The sequence below is a fragment of the Morus notabilis genome, unplaced genomic scaffold (genome assembly GCF_000414095.1).
Source record: "Morus notabilis unplaced genomic scaffold, ASM41409v2 Scaffold857, whole genome shotgun sequence".
Lineage (NCBI taxonomy): Eukaryota > Viridiplantae > Streptophyta > Magnoliopsida > Rosales > Moraceae > Morus > Morus notabilis.
In genome coordinates, this window is record NW_010356843.1 from 15,290 (window position 1) to 35,009 (window position 19,720).

Genomic DNA, 19,720 nt, shown 5'->3' on the forward strand with positions numbered 1-19,720 from the left:
TCGATTTGGAAACCAACAGAATCAACGGCTAATTTTTTTACCGTTGCTGCCCGACCTGACCGCGGCTCGAAAGCCGACTTCAACGGCTTGATTTTGTGTCGTTGCTCAAAAAGCCCGACCGCCGCCCAAAGCCCGACCAGCCGTGACAAACAATAGCCATTGGAATCAAAATTTTGGAGAAAAAATTGATTCTTTTAACCCAAAAATTTCCATATAAATACCTCATCCCCCAAACATTTTTTTCACAACATTTCTCACACTCTCTGTCAATCTCTCTCAATCTATCTCACTTGCTCTCAAATCTCTCGTAATTTTTTCACAAGCTCACACAAAATCCTAAAGCTCTCTCTCTCAAAGTGCTATCATCTCAAGTCTTAAAGCTCTCAAAGCTTTTTTTAACTTCAAGCTCTCTCAAGCTCATTGTTTATTTTTTGTGTTTTTTTTTTTTTTTGTTAAATACTTTAATTTAATTTTTATAATGGAATCCTTTGGTTATGGTGATAATCCCGTTGATCCCCAAATTTCAATTCCTACTAATATTTTTACTACGCTGGAATCGCAAACACAAGCACTCGAGGAACAATGTCTAATTCTAAATCCCGGCCGTGGTGGATCTAGTAGAGGTCGTGGAGAGGCAAGTGCTACTGCAAGTGTTGCAACCTCCAAGAGGAAATGCAAGCGCACCTCCATAGTTTGGGAGCACTTCGAGGTGCTTGAGGAGGTCGACAAGGATGGTAACACTAAACACATAGCTCAATGTAAATATTGTTGTTCTAATTTACAAGGTGACACTATTCATGGCACAAAACACTTGAGAAGACACTCTGAAAAGTGTTTTTAAAAGCGGGGCCAAACCGGCAGATCTGAACTTCGCCAAACACAATTATCATTTGATCGCGCCACCGGTGGTCTAACTACTTAGAAATACGATCCGTAAATCGATCATATAAAAGTTGCACGAGTGATAGCAACATTAGATCAGTCACTTAGTTTTGTCGAGCATCTTAACTAGTTATGTTATATTAAATTATACACAATCTTAATGTACAGTTTTTTTTTTCAAAAACTACTATTATGAAAGATTTGTTAAAACTATTTAAACAAGAAAAAAAAAGTATTAATCAACCTTTTGCGCTCTACTAGCGGTTGCGTTGCATTAACGGCTGATATTTGATATGCCGTTGCCAACAAAGATTATTTATCTGTAACCGAACATTATTTCAAAGGTTTCGATTTAGATAAGAAAATATTAAGTTTTAAATGTGTTCTAGGATAACATAGCGCCGATCTAATATATAATATAATTTTAAATGTCGTTGATCAATGTAGATGGATAGAGTGATTGCTATAACATTAGATAATGCTAGTGCGAATACTAAAGCAATTGAATATTTTAAAAATGATTTAAGTTTATTCGGTAATGGTACTATATTTCACCAATGTTGTGCATGTCATGTAATTAATTTAGTAGTAAAATCTAGTTTAAAATCATTGGCTACTCACATTAAAAGAATTAGAGATAGTATTGCATGGATTCAAGGTAGTAACCAAAGAGAACAAGATTGGTTTAGGTTCTAACAAACAGTAAATCTAACTCCTAGAGCGTTAGCTCTAGATATGCTTGTAAGATGAAACTCAACTTATATAATGCTTCAGCAATGCCTCCCCTATAAAGATGCTATAACAAATTATATCAGTGCAAAATTAGGAGTAGGACATATAGACCCATATGATTGGCAAATTACCGAAACTTTAGGTGCGTTTGGAACTCGTTCTAAAATGATTTAATTTTTTGTATGAAAATGGAAATGAAAATGTTTTCAATCTCAGACAGAAATCATTTTTGAAAATGCATTTGGTAGTTTTATCAAGAGATTATTTTTAGTATAAAAAAATTCATTAATGTCTCTCTTTCTACTCGAGAAAGGAGAAAACGAAAACAAAAATGAAAAATGACTAAAAGTCATTTTCATTTTCATTTCTCTCTCATTTTACACTAAAAAATCATTTTCATTTCTGTTTTTTTACCTTTAATTGTGTCAAACGCCGTTTCTCTCCCGTTTTTATTTTTTTCTCGAAAAATGTGAAAAATAAAAACAAAAACAAAGACAACTCCAAACATAGCCTTTGTATCAATTTTTAGGTACGTTTCATGAAGTTAATTTAAAACTTAGTGGAACATATTACCCAACATCACCTTTAGCTTTAGGTGAACTTTTAAGAATTTGTATTTTATTTAGTGAATTTAGGAACGACCTAATTTTAGGAGTTCCTATCGCTTCTATGGAAAAGAAATTTAAAAAATATTGGTCTCAATTACCAATGTTGTATGGTTTCGGTACTATTTTTTATTGTAGATTAAAATTAGAAGGTTTAGAAAACTTAAGTGTATTTGTAGACATCGATTGTTCCGACCAATATACTTTAATAAAGGGTAAAATATTTTCTCTCTATAGTGTTTATGAGAATAGTTTTAGAAACACCGCTTGTGGAGGAGAGGAACCGCAACAAAGAGATGAAAACCTGCATTCATTCATGAATGTTTTCAGGTTGAAGAAGAAGAAGACTCAAAAAGAAGTTGGAAGTGGATCTTTATCAAGCGGCAGCGGCGACGGCTGCAACGAGCTTATGGCGTACCTTAGTAGTCGACGATAGTAGAGAAGTATTTGATTTAGTTAAATGGTGGATGGCACGAGCATTAACTTGGTCTGTCCTAACTCGATTGGCAACGGATATTTTTGCGATCCCAGTCTCCATTGTTTCATCCGAACAAGCCTTCAGTACGACCGACCAAATACTTGAGGAACGCTGAAACGTATTGCAAATGAATATTGTTGAAGCTTTCGTGTGCATTAAGGATTGGGATTGTGCCGATTAACATTTACAAGATACAATTTCACCGGGAAGCCAAGAATTGATAGATGAATTTAATAGATTAACATTTTTTTTTAATACGATCATTCGGCTTCAAATTAAATTGTAATTTGTAAATATTTATTTGCTTTGGATATTGTAATTGTAATATTGTATATTTAGACTTTGTAAATTTGAAAAATTTATAATTCGTCATAAAATGATGACACTCTTTTTTCCTCACTAATTTTTTATCCCAATTGAATTTTTCTTAGTAAGGTTTTTAACGAGACAATCATGAATTACAAATTTAAAAATAAATAAACAAAAATAATTTTTTGAATTATGTTAATAGTGTGTGTTGAATTTAATCTTAATTATAGTTTTTATATAATTTTTACAATAAATAACTTAATAATTATTTATATACAAATACAATTAATAAAAAATATTATATATAATATATATATGATATTATAAAAATTAAAAAATATATAAATATATATATTATTCAGGCTTTCTGGGCGGGTTCAGGATGACCCGTCTAAAATTCCAGCACTATAAAGAACTAAGAGGACCACATTCTTTTTCTTGCTATACTTATAGACACATGACTCATCCTCATTTTGATCAAATCCATATAAATAACTTCATCAAACCTGATGTTTCATGATCTAGTAGCTGCTTAAGTCCAGAAATGTATCTTTGTTGTTAGCAAACTTTCTAGTCTTAATCTTCAACTATGAAACCCTCTCATGTAAATGATTTCCTCAAAATAGTCGTTCAGAAACGCTGTCTTGACATCTAAGGAGGCAAACATACTGAGTTTCTAAAGCGTTGAATCACCACAGTCCTACTAAAGGTGTTGAGTAAGTCTACAATCAAGGTAAGTACATCTCTCACTTGCAACATGATTCACTACAAGAATTTTAATTTTTCTCTACCAAGATATTGGTACCAGACTCACTTAATTTTAGTAGTAAAAGTTTTTCGCTACTAAAAATTCGTGGTAGATAAAACTTGGTACCATAAAGTTTTTGTTACCAAAAAAATTTGGTAGCGAAAAATTTTGGTAGCTAAAATTGAATGATTTGGTCTCAAAAAATGGACCTAGGCAGATTCTTTCGCTACTAAATTTCAGTAGGAAAATTATATTGGTAGCAAAAATTGCAGAATATGCTACCAAATATTTAGTAGCGAAACGTTTTTACTACTAAAATATATGGTAGCGGAAAACTTTAGTTACCGAAAATATAGGTAAAAAATACACGTTTGGTAACCAAAGATAGTTAATAGCAGTAGCTATTTACTACAAAAATTTCAGTAGCGAAAACTTGTTACGACTAGGATTTTTGGTAGCATGAATGTTTGGCAGGCAGTTTTTGGACAAGAGTTAGGTACCTAATTTGGTAGCAAAATCATTTTACTACCAATTGTTTTGGTAGATAAAAATAGTTCATCATTTTTTTTTAATTTTCAAAAGGTGACATACACTACAAGAATTTGAAATTTTTGTTACCAAAAATTTAGAGCCCGTTTGGTTAGAGGATTCGTTCTCTGATTCGAATCATGGTTCATGGTTTGCTACAATATTTTTTCTCACAAAAAATACACGTAAATCAAAAATATTTCTAATCTCATGGTTCTAATCCATGAACTAAACGGGCTTTTAGTAACCAAAAGCCCTGTTTTTTATAGCAAAATATTTTTGTTACCAAAAAATTTTAGTAGCAAAAAGTGCGTAGTAAAAAGTATTAGTTACCAAAATTTTAGTAGTAAATAGTTTTTGCTACCCAAAAATTTTTTAGTGACAAAATGTATTTAGTAGTGAAATGTATAATATTCGATGAACGAAAATTTTGATAGCAAAAAACACGTGATTCAGTCACCAAATATTTGGTAACAAACGTACATAATTTAGTCACCAAATATTTAGTAACAAAAAATATTTAGTAGCAAAAGCCATAAGATTTAAAGACCAAATATTTGATATCAAATTGTGTTTGATAGCGAAATGTATGAGATTTAGTGACCAAATATTCGGTAGCAAAAGGTATTTGATAGCGAAAAGTACAAGATTTAAGGACCAAATTTTTTGTAGCAAAATGTATTTAGTAACGAAAAGTACAAGATTCAGGTACAAAAATTTTGGTAGTGAAAGGTATTTGAAATAATTAGCCACCAAATATTTAGTAGCAAATAACTAATTTGTTGCTACCAAATTTTTTTAGTCACCAAAACTGAGATAGATTTATATACTCGTATTTTTTTTTTAAAAAATATATATGAATAAAATACCAAATATTAATTTAAAAATCTCTAAATATTCCAATACATATTCGAATCCAAATAAAATACTAAAATAGTCATACTTAGCAAACCCAAACACTTATGTAAATATTGTACTCGTAAAGTCTTAGTATTACAAGAATTAAACAATTTAACAAACTGAGGCCAGTGGTGGAGGATATTTTCTTCTTGGTACGGAAGGTCCAGGGTGATCTGATGGCGAATTTATTTGCTGAAGTAGTTTTGAATAAGCTCATGTTGTTGCTTCTTTAGAATTTCCATGTCCGACATACGACGTTTGTGTTCTTGAACTTCATTTTGAAGCCTTTCATATCCTGACCCTTTAGATTTACGAGCTTGTGACGCTTGTCTTAGTAAAGGACCTATGCCACGCTTGAAATCATATTTTTCATACCTCTCACTTGACAAAACTTGAGAGTAAATTTCTTCTTCCGCAACAGAGTCACGTTCTGACCCCTATGGTAGTTCACTTAAACGAACATCGCAAGTCTTGATAATTTGTTCATGCATTAGGTGAAGTGTTATAAACTTTCAAGTTAGAGTAAAAAAATATAAAATCAAACGAAATGATAAAGTGTTTAGTAATTCTAAAATAATCCTCATTTGCTCTCATATGTAAAAACTAATGCTCCATGCCAATGAAAGATTATTCATATCTATTTCTGTTTTGACTTTAGAAGAAATTTCATACCGCAACGAATAAAAGAATGTTAACAAGGACGCCCTATCAATTTGGAGCTACTCAAGTTATCCTCAGTTGCACCAATAACTGGCTACTGAGAGTCTGAGACATCAAATATCTATGCCTGAGTCTTAGTAGGGAGCTTGCCAGACCGAGTAACACACTCCAAAGATTATGACACACATATAAAGAAACATCACAAAGAATGACAAGTTCAAGAAATCTTACCATTCTTCGATCAATCATTGAGCATCCATCGGCACAAAACAAAGTTGGGAATGTATCAAATCTAGAAAACAACTATATCCAACTATAAAGGTATTTTCAATCGCACTACCAAATAAAATGGCCTAAACAGGCAAGACAAAGGAATCCTAGTCCTACTCCAACCAATCCAATTTTTTAACATAAATACGACAACCTCAAAAATCTCTTGGCTTTGGATAGGTATTCTCATAACACCCCCGGGGCATCCCCGGGGCACCACCCGGGCACCCCCCGGGGCAACCCCCGGGCACTTCCGGGGCACCCCGTGACACACCCGGGACAACCACAGGAGACCCCCGAGAGACCCCGGGGCAACCCCTAGGCCCCCCCGGGGTACCGCCGGGATACCTTCGGGACACCCACGGGACCGCCCCAGGAGAACCCCAAGAGACCCCCGGGAGACCCCTGGGAGACCCCCGGGGCGCCCCCGGGACACCCCCAGGAGACCCCCGTGAGGCCCCCAGAGCACCGCCGCGAGACCCTCAGGGCACCCCCGGGACACCCCCTAGACACCCCCGGGGCACCCTCGGGACACCCCTGAGGCACCCCCGGGGCACCGCCCGGGCACCCCCAGGGAAACCACGGGGCACCCCCGGGACACCCTCAGGGCACCCCGGAACACCCCCGGGACGCCCCCGGCGGGGCAACCGGGCACCCATGGAACACCCCCGGGACGACCCTGGGACACCCCGGAGCACCCCCAGGAGACACCCGAGAGACCCCCGGGAGACCCCTGGGTGACCCCCGGGAGACCGCCAGAGCCCCCCCCGAGACACCCCCGGGACGCCTCGGAGCACCCCCGGGAAGCCCCCGGGAGACCACTAGGAGACCCTCGAGAGACTCTCGGGGCAACCCCGGGACACCCCGAGGCATCCCCAGGAGACCCCCGGGACACCCCCAGGAGTCCCCGGTAGACCCCCGGGGCACCCCCAAGAGACCCCCGAGGCACCCGCGGGGTACCCCCCCAGGGCACCACCGGGAGACCCCTGGGAGACCCACGGGCACTACCGCCAGACCCCCGGGACACCCCCAGAAAACCCCCGGGACATCCCGGCACACCCCCGGGACACCCTTGGGAGAACCCCGGGCACCCGCCGGAGACCCCCGGGGCACCCCTCAGAGACCCCCGGGAGACCTCCAGGAGACCACCGGCACAACCCCGGGGCCCCCTTGGGACACCACCGGGGTACCCCCAGGGATCCACCGGGGCACCCCCGGGTAACCCCGAGGGCACCCCCGGGGCACCCCCGGGACACCCCTGGGGCACCCCCAGGGAACGCCCGGGGCACCCCCGGGACGCCCCCGGGGCACCCTCAGGCGACCCCCGAGGCACCCCCGGGAGACCCCCGGGGCACCCCTAGGAGTGGGGGTGGGGCATATAGATTTTGAGATGGTACAATCTAAGTTGGTTCCTCATGAAGAAATTGTGATAAGTAACTACTTAAGATTAGTACTTTGAAAGTGGTATGTGGCAAGTTTGAGTAAGATACATGTCCGTGCAAATATGTTAGCAAAAAATTATGAAAAAGACAAGCTTTAACAAAGCAAAATTAATTATGAACACCCTGGGCACCCCTGTGGAACCCGACGCCCCCGGGGCGCCCTCAGGAGACCCTCAGGGCACCCCCGGGAGACCCCCGGGGCACCCCCAAGGCACCCCCGGGCACACCCCCGGGACATCCCCAAGACACCCCCGGAACACCCCCGAGGCACCCTCAGGAGGCCCCCAGGGCACCCCTGGGAGACCCCTGGGGCACCCCCAAGGCACCCCGGGGACACCCCCGGAACACCCCCGGGGCACCCCCGGGAGTGGGGGTGGGACATATAGATTTTGAGATGGTACAATCTAAGTTGGTTCATCATGAAGAAATTGTGATAAGTAACTACTTAAGGTCAGTACCTTGAAAGTGGTATTTGGCAAGTTTGAGTAAGATGCATGTCCGTGCAAATATGTTAGCAAAAAATTATGAAAAAGATAAGCTTTAACAAAGCAAAATTAATTATGAACCTCAAGAGATGGCAAGTATTATGTCTCATGGTGGCGGATGATGCTGGCTATGCTAATTGCAGATTCTTCGGCAGCCTGAAACATAATAAGACATAGCAATCATAGAGAACGGATTAACACTGAAGGATGTATCAAGTGGTAACCAAACCAGAAATATTTCAGTAAGAAAATGATTTAATATTAGCCGAACTGAATGATAGTTGAATCTTTGCATTCATGTTTAGCATCTAGCTACACATTCCCCCTCCTCAAAATAATGGGCACCCACCTGAAAGCAGAAAGTACCAAGTATATGACTAAGATGAAAAACAATTAACTCTCACTTGATTTGGATATGATGCTATCCCTATTGCATACAAATTTATATTGAGAGACAGAGCAGTCACTTATTACGAAAAACCTGCAAATTTCCCTTTAAATCAACTACTTGTATGTCATCTTTGAACTCTATGTTCCATACCGAACGCCAGTTACCATTGCTATCCATCATGTCAAAAAGAATTTTGTCAAAAAATGAAATCTGCTCTAAGATAATATGTATTTGAATTTGTAACTGGTGAGCTAAAATGTAAAACTAAAAAGGTATATCTACACTTCCACAAGCAAGAATTGACCAGGAGACAGATCCTACTCAAACCACAATCCTACATCAACAACAGAAACAGAAAAAGTTCCTTTAAAAATTGCATTCTTTTAACTATTATCACACCAGAAGTTTTGTGGACTGTGCCTAGAAGCAGATATCACCACCACAAGTTCAAAGTCAGATCCGGGACCCTCCACATCTTTTCCGCTCCCACAGTAAATCGAGCAGACACCTTTAGGATAAGCTTCAGCAATGTATTTAAGAATTTCTGCATCCAGAGCATATCTGCCAAAACAATGGCATTACTAACTGAAATAAGGATTCCCGGTTTGCCGTGTAAGTACACCCCCAGTCAGAAAACTTTAGAAGCATACCTAAATTCTTCGACATATGGGGACGGAAGTTCCTCATCCAATGCAGGTCTTACCTCTGTACAAGGCTGAACCAATTTTAGCAATTTTGATGAAATAATGGCTAAAATGCCTAACAAACTTCTTAGATTTAACAAAAAAGAAATACGTGAAGCTTCCTCAAAGAGACATACAATAACCAAAAAATAGAGATACAAAATCATAAAAAATTTAAACAAATAAGGCTACATTCAATATGCCACAACCCTATATTCTTTACCAAATTTGTTCGCTCACCATTTTTAGAAGTAACTGGAAATCGAAATCGATAAAAGTATCTCCATTGTCGTAAATGGACCAAAAGTTCATACAAAAAAATTTGGAATCACATAATCTACTTGATTTATGCCTATCATTGGCTTCAAAACCGACACCGAAAGCAAAATTGGCATTCTCGCAACAATAAAAGCTGATTTTTTTTTCACTCCTCGTACAGTTCGTCGTCTAAAATCGCCTCCACATCTACCATGGAAACAAGCAAAATTCAAAATGCGCCGAAAGAACAAGAAGCGAATTTCACAGAGAGATAGAGAAAGAAATAGCGAAAATTCACCTTTGGAAACGCATTGGATTTCGCCAGGAGGAGAGTTGAGGAGGAACCATTTCGCAATCTCCTTCTGCGTCTCGCTTAACTCTGTTTCTTCTTTGTCCACCATTTCTCTCTCTCTCTTCTGTGATTCGAACAGAAGTGAACCCTCGGCGAAGAGGAGAGAGAGAGAGGTGAAAAGCGGAATCACTTTAAAATTGGTAGAATTAATTAATTAATTAAAAGGTTTTAATTTAAAATTTATAATATAAGTCACGATACGATAACACGTCTTAAAAATAATATGAATTTTACGGGTTAAGGTTAAGAAAAAAAATATTCATGTCACAATTGAGTCAACCTGAAATTAATACGAAAAACACATATCACTTTCAGGTTGGACCCGCTTAACTCAAACACGACACGAAACTCGTAAAAACCTATAATATATATATATTTATTTATTTATTACATATTTTAGATTTTATTATGAATTTATGATGTCATGATATCTCAAAATTGTATACTATTATTCGCTTAACTTTCATGTATATTGTATTTTAGCGTGTTATGAATTTTAAATTAATTCTAATATATAATAAAAACTAAAGAAAAGTATATAATTTCATGTCAATTTCAGGTTCAAGGATTAATTTCGTATCATGGGTAATTTTTATGTCATGTCGTGTCAACCCGTAAAGTGGTCGTGCCGTGTTCGTGTTGCGGTTTTTTAAAAAATTCGTGTCACTGGTCGTGTTCGGGTTGATTGCAAATTTAGAAAGAAACGATCAAAACACAACACGTGATGTGAATTACCACCCTTATTTTAATTAATTATTAATTTTATTAGAGTTCAGAATTATAGGTCCATGAGTCCTCACGTCATCCTTGTTATTCTGCAAGACATTAATTGCAAAATGAGAATTTTAGAACTATAAAATTCTAAAATAAAACACTCAAAATTAATTAATCAAGAATTAATTAAATATTGAATAATGTGATTATTTAATTTAAATTTTGAAACACACATGTGATGGAGATCACAAGTGTCACACGCCTAGCACTGTAGGAATCTCTTTGGGATTCAGTTGCTTAAGCTCTAAGTTATCCAATTGACTTATTTGATTAGATATCCATTTGGAATTCAAATTAAATTAAATTTGACTTTAATTAGGAATTTAAATTTGAGTCAAAATTGGACAACTAGATAAATGAGAAATTTTGTTTCCTCCTTATCTTCAGTAGGCGCCAACCGCAAAGAGTTTGTCCCTGTGGTGGCCGAATTTTATCTAAAGTAGAAGAGAGAAAATTGTTCCAAAATTAAATGGGAATTTTATTTTATTTTAAATAGGATTTAAAATTAAATATTATCTCTTATTTTCTAAAACTTTATCTTAAAAGAGAAGATAGAGTTTCTCTAGGACTCTAAGAGGTACTCTATAAATAGGAGATTGTAGAAAATTAGAGAACGCAATTTTCTCCCTTCCCTTATGAGATAGGCGTGTAACGTGCTAGTTACGGGCGTGTAACATCTTATCAGAGAGTATGTTACATGTTAGTGACAGGCGTGTAACTTTTTCACTCCTCCCCTACAGGTGACGTGTAACATGCCTAATGTAGGCATATAACACGCAATTGGTTAGCATGTAACCTACTAAAGGTGGGTGTGTAACCTGAGAGGAAAAAAAAAGATAAGAAAAGTTCTTCCATATTCCCAGTTCTACGTCCTGCATGTGTTAGTGTTCGTGGAAGACTTGAGTGTTTTGAGTGCTAATCCTATTTTGTTTTAGGTGTGCCCACACACACTTCTTCGTAGATTTAAGGAATTGACGAGGAAGATTCAAGTATTCCAAACAAGCTTAGAGCAAGGAATGTTCGTTGTCAAAGAATTCAAGTTATCAACCTAATCGTTCGCTAGGTAAATTCATTCCTAAATTAATTTAATCGTACATAAATTAATGTATTCTTTAGAGTATCTCAAAGGTTTATTAAAATTTTTATCATACAAGATCCGCTAGATACACGTTTCTGCATAGAAAATCGTTTTCAAAACCAACAATTGATTATCAGGCTAAGATAGGAATAGAGACGCCAACACCTATTTTAAAAGCTTGCATTGGAGGTCGGAAGAATCTAGAGAGTTTGGGAGAGATTTTTGCACTAGAAGGGGAGTACAAGATGAGTGATTCTTTGTATATATTGGTGGTAGACGATTTTTGAGATGTGTTTGCATATGAGTTACAAGGACTTCCACCAGACAGAGAGATTGAGTTTTGCATAGATTTAGTCCCCGGTACCTCCCTTATTTCTATTGCTCCGTACCGCATGACACCTGCTGAGAAGGTTGAGTTGAGGAAGCAATTACAAGAATTGATGGAGAAATGGTTTATTCGTCCTAGTACATCACTGTAGGGAGCTCCTGTTCTTTTCGCAAAAGAGCATGATGGATCGTTGAGACTTTGCGTGGATTACGGTCAACTCAATCGAGTCACCATCAAGAATAAGTACCCACCGCACCACATTGATGAATTAGTCAATCAGTTAGGTAGGTCCCGATATTTCTCTAAGATTGACTTGCGGTCAGGATACAATCAGTTGAAGGTAAAAGAGGATGATGTTCCGAAGACGGCTTTCTGCACTCGCTACGGTCACTTCGAGTTTCTTGTCTTGTCATTCGGGTTGAACAACGCGCCAGCCGCATTTATGGACCTCATGAATAGGGTTTTCCTTCCGTATCTAGATCGATTCATCATTGTCTTCGTTGATGATATCTTGATATATTCGAAGATTCAAGAGGAGCATGCGGAACATTTGAGGATTGCCTTGCAGACTTTGAGGGAACCCCATCTATATGCCAAGAAAGAAAAATGTGATTTCTAGATAACCGAAGTAAAATTTCTTAGACATGTCGTTTCCCAAGAAGGCATATTAGTTGATCCCTCTAAGGTGGAAGCTGTGTTGAATTGGGAACGTCCGAAGAATGTGTTAGAGATCTGCAGTTTTCTTGGATTGTTAGGATTGGCGATTTATGGAAAATTTCGTGAGGATTGCATCGCCTTTAACAAGGTTGACGAAGAAGGATGTTAGGTTTGTCTGGGATGAAGAATGTGAGGAGGTGTTCATGGAGCTAAAATGTCGACTCACCAGTGCTCATGTTCTTATTGTCCCTAACAGTGATGAGCCATACACAGTGTTTACCGACGCTTCTAGGAATGGATTGGGATGTGTTGATGTAGCAAGGTCAAGTGGTAGCTTATGCTTCACGGCAACTTAAACCTCATGAGAAGAATTACCATATCCATGACTTAGAGTTGGCCGGAGTGATCTTTGCGCTCAAGATTTGGAGATGTTATCTCTACGGTGTGAAATTCGAGATCTTTACTGATCACCAGAGTCTCATGTACTTATTCACCTAACGAGATCTGAATTTGAGACAACGGAGATGGATAGAGTATATGGATGTTAGTTTTTCTGAGTATTCTTATTTGCAACTATTTACGCTACTAGACATTTTGCTATATGTTGCATGCCTTTATTAACATAACCCATGTCTCAATCATATTGGTTTATTATGCACTCTAATTTTACTATTCATCCTATATGACTCTATTGTATTTAGCCCTTACCAGTCGAGGGGTTCATGACCGTAAATATAGGTCTGGGAAATCAGATTACTAGAAAAAAAAACAAAAAACAAAAAAAAAACAAAAAAACAAAAAACAAATCATTTTACAATCCGGTATAATATATATAAATATATATATATACATATATTGTATCGCTAATTTACTCCATCAAACTTAGACCAACTGTATATCATTGCTCCAATTAGTCGATGGAATATAGACCCACATAACTAAGAGCCATATAGTTTCTCACATATAAGACATATATTTGAATAATTTTAAATAATTCAACGACTATATATAAGCTTTGAGCAACATTCTTCCAGCAAACTTTACCCTTTTAGTTTATTAAATGCTCTAATTTACAAGGTTTAAAAGTGAAAGTGTAAGCTGTATCTTCGAGCACAATGAAACTAACAAAAGCATAATATCATCCGACAATATCAAAGCTAATCAACGACAAGTCCAAAGGAGAATGAGAGAGACTGAAAACCTCATATTAATGAACTTGTCTTTAATATTGCCGTCTGACTCTTAACTCCTTTCCCTTTGTCCGTAAACCTCCAAAACTCTCACACTAAACTCCATTCAATTTACCCGTCACCCTTTTGTCCGTACTTCATCAACTACTTCTCTCTACTCCTTTTAAGCAGCTCGCAATGAACCATAAAAACACATCTTGAGGAAAAGGGAGCTACTAAAGGAGGACAAAAAGTGCTTCCTTCCCTGGCCTCCTCGTCATCATCATGGCAAATCTTGGCCGTTCAAAAACGAACTTGGAGAGCCTTATGGACAGGGACAAACCTGTGAAGAATGGTGTTCCGCTGCAACCTCGGAACATGATCCCTGGCCATGGCCTGGAGTTCAAGAACCTCTCTTACAGCGTGATAAAGAAGCAGAAGAAAGATGGTGCTTCGATCAAGAAAGACGTTTATCTTCTTAATGATATCTCTGGCCAAGCAATGAGAGGAGAAATCATGGCTATTGTCGGACCAAGTGGTGCTGGAAAATCAACATTTCTTGATGCCTTGGCTGGACGGATTGCTCAAGGAAGCTTAGAAGGTTCTGTTAGGATTGATGGAAAGCCGGTTAGCATATAGACTTTTCGTAGTATAATATTTTGATATGTCAATGTTAATTTCTGCTATCAGATGTTTCTAAATCATCAGATTTTCATCAAATTATATCATCACTTGTTCATTGTGTGATTAGCATTAGTATAATATCAGATGATATTCAGAAACATACATACCACTCATGAGCTGAGCCAAAAAGGCTCAGTGGGACTCAAGCCCCCACTCAACTATTTTTTCTATTGTGTATATAAATATATATTGTATTATTATATAAATAGCCTCATTAAATTTTTATCTTAAAATTTCCTGGCCCTGTTACTGATACTATCGATAGGTGTTTTATAATGCACAAACTCTGATAGATTAAGATAATTTTCTCTTCTATATTCTACTTCTCCTATCAAGAATTAAGTGTGTGCAATGTTGGTTTTTCCAGGTTACTACAAGCTACATGAAGAGGATTTCTTCTTATGTGATGCAAGATGACCAACTCTTTCCTATGTTGACTGTCTTTGAGACTTTTTTGTTTGCTGCTGAGGTTAGGTTACCACCTTCCATCTCCACGAATGAAAAGAAAAAACGAGTTCATGAGCTTCTAGACCAACTTGGCTTGCAGGTAACTTTTATCTTTCTTAGTTATATAATACATTTTGAACTTGGTGACGGAGTATATAAACAACAGATCTTCCTATTGTTACTACTAGAATGACTTGAATGAGAAAATACCAAAGAAAAAAGAAAACTCTTAGTTTGACCAAGATTAGTTTTCACACATGTACATAAACCTTCATCTTATAAACAATTTTACTTAGTATTGTCCCGGTTGTTGTCGTTAAAATGAGGTAGCATTTTTAGGGAGGTAGACTGGAAAGGAAACATCAATTTAGAGAGAGAGAGAGAGAAGAAGAAGAAACAGATTTCCACTAGGTGATCACCATGCTTGTAGCAGCATGTCAATTTGTAGTTTAATTTGTACGTAACGTGAAAATAATATTGATGATATATGCAGAGTGCAATACATACATACATTGGTGACGAGGGAAGGAGAGGAGTCTCAGGAGGAGAAAGGCGCAGAGTTTCCATTGGAATTGACATCATCCATAAACCATCACTGTTGTTCCTTGACGAGCCAACCTCTGGACTGGACTCAACAAGTGCTTACAGTGTGGTGGAGAAGGTTAAGGACATAGCTCGAGGAGGTAGCGTTGTCCTTATGACCATCCATCAGCCTTCATTTCGCATTCAAATGCTGTTGGACCGAATCACAGTCCTTGCAAGGTATTAATTAGCGTAATTCGCCATGTAAAACCAGTAAACCCTCTAGAGTTCTTGCCTGACATAAACATGCTCATAATGAAAATCTTTTAAACTGTTTGATTCATATTGGATTCCGTAATATATATGTTTATATACACTTTTTCTTTTATATTAAATAAGCAGAATTTGACATTCAGAAACATGCATTGTCATTAGATTTTTGCTTGCCACCAAACTCTTCTATAAGCATCTAGACAAAATCGTGAAACAAACTGTACAATTCAAACTCTCAATTTTAAACAGATTGTATTGTGCACCAAAGCAAACTTAAAATTTTCATTGCATTTATTGTTCTCTTTGTATGTTCATATAGCTTTTGTAGTGAAGTTTGTTATTCAAGGTGTTGTGTTCTAATTTCTTTGAAGATACAAAGTTGTGTTCAGTGCTGGAGTCTTATCTCAGTTAGACTTGGAAATTTGACTTCCCCGTAAAGTTTTCTAAATCTTCAATTGTACCCTCATTTTATATATAAAATAATATATATAATTGCATCTTTTCCAAGTAATTGAAATATGAAGGAAAAATTAGCACTAACGTTTTCTTAGTGTCCTACCATAAAAACTTCTCTGAGTCTGCGACAGGTTGCGTTTATGAACACTGATTTTATTTTATTCTTTATTTTTTCAAAAACAAAAAGAAAAAAAAAAAGGTCCTAATCTCACTTCTGCAGAATATGTAATAGTTGTGAAGACCACTGAGCATGTGTCTATTCATCTAATTTTTATGGCAGGGGAAGATTGATCTACATGGGTAGCCCTGTAGGACTCCCTGCTCACCTGGCCGGCTTCGGGAGACCAGTCCCAGAAGGCGAGAACAACCTCGAGTATCTCCTGGATGTCATCAAGGAGTACGACGAATCAACCGTGGGACTAGAGCCCCTTGTGTTGTACCAGCGTGATGGCATAAAACCTGGTCAAGTAGCAAGAACTCCAATGCCGAAGCCACCTAAAACCCCAAGACTAACACCTTACAGACAAAGCACCCCCGCTTCAAAGCACATGATCAGCCTTCGCAGCCAAGGTTTCTCCTCGTCCGGCAACATGACACCTCGACTGGACTCCTTTGGGCAGTTCAGCTACAACGAGGACGATGATGAGGATGTGGACTTCGACAACTCCTTGGAGCGCAGAGCATCTCGTACTCCTATGTTGCAAAGTGGGGTTTATAACGCCAATCCTCGTTTGGCTTCTCAATTCTACAGGGACTTTTCTCTTTGGGTTTACCATGGTGTAAAAGGAACACCGCGTCGTCCTCCATCGTGGACACCAGCAAGAACACCGGGACAGACACCGGGGAAAATGCCATTTTCTGGTGCAAGAAGCTTCATCTCAGGCCAGTATCCAACACCCCAAGTTAACCATTCTCGAGCTAGAACCCCTTCAGCCTACAATAGCTCCTCCATTGATACTTACTTACCTTCATTCAATGAATACGAAGAATACGAGGTAGAAGAAGAACTCGATGAGCCCGATTTAGGGCCAAAATACTCAAATCCATGGCTCAGAGAAGTTGCAGTCTTGTCATGGCGATCAGCTTTGAATGTCATTCGAACACCAGAGCTATTCCTCTCGCGAGAAATAGTACTGACAGTAATGGCACTAATTCTCTCGAGCCTTTTCAAAAAGCTAAATCAGAACACTTTCAAGGACATCAACAAGCTTCTTAACTTCTACATCTTCTCAGTCTGCCTAGTCTTCTTCTCCTCAAATGATGCGGTTCCAACCTTTATCCTCGAACGTTTCATCTTCATCCGAGAGACTTCACACAACGCTTACCGAGCCTCATCATACGTGATCTCGTCACTCATTGTCTACCTCCCCTTCTTCGCAATTCAGGGCTTAACTTTTGCAGTCTTGACAAAGTATATACTTGACCTCCGAAGCAACCTCTTCAGATTTTGGATAATCCTCTACGCTTCTCTCATCACCACCAATGCTTATGTCATGCTTATTAGTGCTCTTGTGCCGAGTTACATCACCGGTTATGCTGTCGTGATCGCGACTACCGCTCTGTTTTTCTTGACTTGTGGGTTCTTCTTGAAGAGATCAAAGATTCCTCCTTACTGGAGATGGCTTAATTATGTCTCTGCAATCAAATATCCGTTTGAGGCACTGTTGACGAATGAGTTCAAAGGGACAAGATGCTACAACGGGTTTCCTCAGGATCTCTCTCCGGGTGCTCTTGGAGATGTGAGGATCAGTGCTTTGCACAATGACACGTTACTACAACCACCATGCATGTTGATCGGAGAAGATGTTCTGTTCACGATGGATATTAAAAAGGAGAGCATTTGGTTGGATGTTGTAGTTTTGCTTGCTTGGGGTGTTCTTTACCGGCTGCTTTTCTATGTGGTGCTCAGATTCTATTCCAAGAATGAGAGGAAATGAGGTTTAGGAATATCCATTTGGCTAGCTCCTTAGATTTGCTTCCAATTTGGTTTGTTCCAAGCTTTTTTCTTTTAAGTCTCTAAGTGCTATACTTGATACATATCTTATAAATATTTATGAAATCCAATGATCTTTCTAGATCTAATTAACTGGTAAGAAGAGTGCTTCTCTAGCAATAAAACTTATTCTTATGCTTATTTCACGCGGTGCTTAAGGACCCATTTATTGTTGATTTAAATTTTTAATTCGAGTTGAGATGTGATTTTATATGAGAGTTTTTTACTGTAATAAAAAAGTTAAATGTGAATATTTCTGATAACTTTTTACTATAACAAAACTCGAATTCTAAACTCAAATCGATAAAATAAACAGAACTTAAAAGATGTTATTACTATTTAAATGTACAAATATCGCATGTGTACTCACGAGTGCACGAGTCATAATAAGTGATTTGTGTGTACTCACAAGTGCACGAGTCATAAGTAATAAAATAACAAAAGTCAAAGTATCGTGTCACAAGATTGAATTTCTAAAAATGAAGGTAAGTACTATGAATGAGAGGGCTGATGTGGGGATATGGACTGAACAAGGACAAAACAAAGTATTTTTCAAAGTAAATGGAACGATGACGTCTTGATGAAGAAGCAAGAAAAACTTTAGAAGCGCACAGAAGATTAAACGGGAAAGAGAATCATCGGGATTGAACTTAATTAAAAGCTAAAGTGGAAATGAACTTCAGGGCAGGAACTCAAGATAGAGGAGTAGAAATCTGTAAATACCTGTACCACAATGAGAAAGGGATTTTTCGCTATTTTTAACAATTTCACTAGAATTTAGAGAGAGAAAGTTCCGGTGAGAGAAAAATGTCAATTCTTGAGAATTCTGTGAGTTTTGGAGTTGAAGCAAAATTTGACTCCAATAGGCAATCAATGTATGTTGATATATATATATATATATATATATATATATATATATATATGTGTGTGTGTGTGTGTGCAATATGTACAATAGAGAACAGAGAGGAAGAGTGGGGTTGTCAGATTAACAAATATTACGTATTCTTCTTGAGAGAAACAAAAAGAGAGAAAAAGTTGGAAATTTTCTTGTGGTTGTCTTAGATCAAAAAGGCTCCGATCATTCAAAAGAACGAGAATCCATTTACAGAGAGAATAAAATATTATTTTGGTGGATAGTCTGTTCTTGTTTGTTCATATACTAATTTGACTGTTTTTATTGGGACGTTAATTTCACTAATTTAAATTTAAATTTTATTACAGTAAAATAATTTTAAAAATAATTATATTTAATTTTTTTATCACAATAAATATATAAAATTATATTTTAATTTAAATTAAAATTTTAAATTAACGAATTAAACGGATGCTTAATACACAAGGTGTCCACTCTCTTAGTGCAGTTAACCTTGAGAAATAGTCTGAAAGATATGTGTGGACGGGAACGTCAACCGATCGTGTGTGAGCGTCATCCCCAAATATCAAAAGTTGTGATTTCTAATTATGCAATTAATTTATATATAATTCAAGCCGGGCTATATTGTGGGAGACTTCCACTGCTAATATTTTGTGTGATGAAATAATTATTTTTATGAATAAAAATTTTATATTTCAATATTTTCATCGTACAACATAATGAAATTTTAAAATATTCCCTA

The 19,720-nt window shown here is 37.8% G+C and overlaps 1 protein-coding gene and 1 pseudogene across 1 annotated transcript; one reads left to right on the forward strand and one right to left on the reverse strand.

The window, feature by feature from the left end:
* Positions 1-8,108: 8,108 nt before the first annotated feature.
* LOC21388053 lies at positions 8,109-9,772 on the reverse strand (annotated as a pseudogene).
* A 4,242-nt stretch (positions 9,773-14,014) lies between these two features.
* Positions 14,015-18,048, forward strand: LOC21388054 (ABC transporter G family member 17). The gene is made up of 4 exons (XM_010088711.1): positions 14,015-14,356; positions 14,781-14,960; positions 15,354-15,622; positions 16,392-18,048. Exons 1-4 carry the CDS (start codon positions 14,015-14,017, stop codon positions 18,046-18,048), a joined length of 2,448 nt encoding a protein of 815 aa, XP_010087013.1.
* Positions 18,049-19,720: the final 1,672 nt, after the last annotated feature.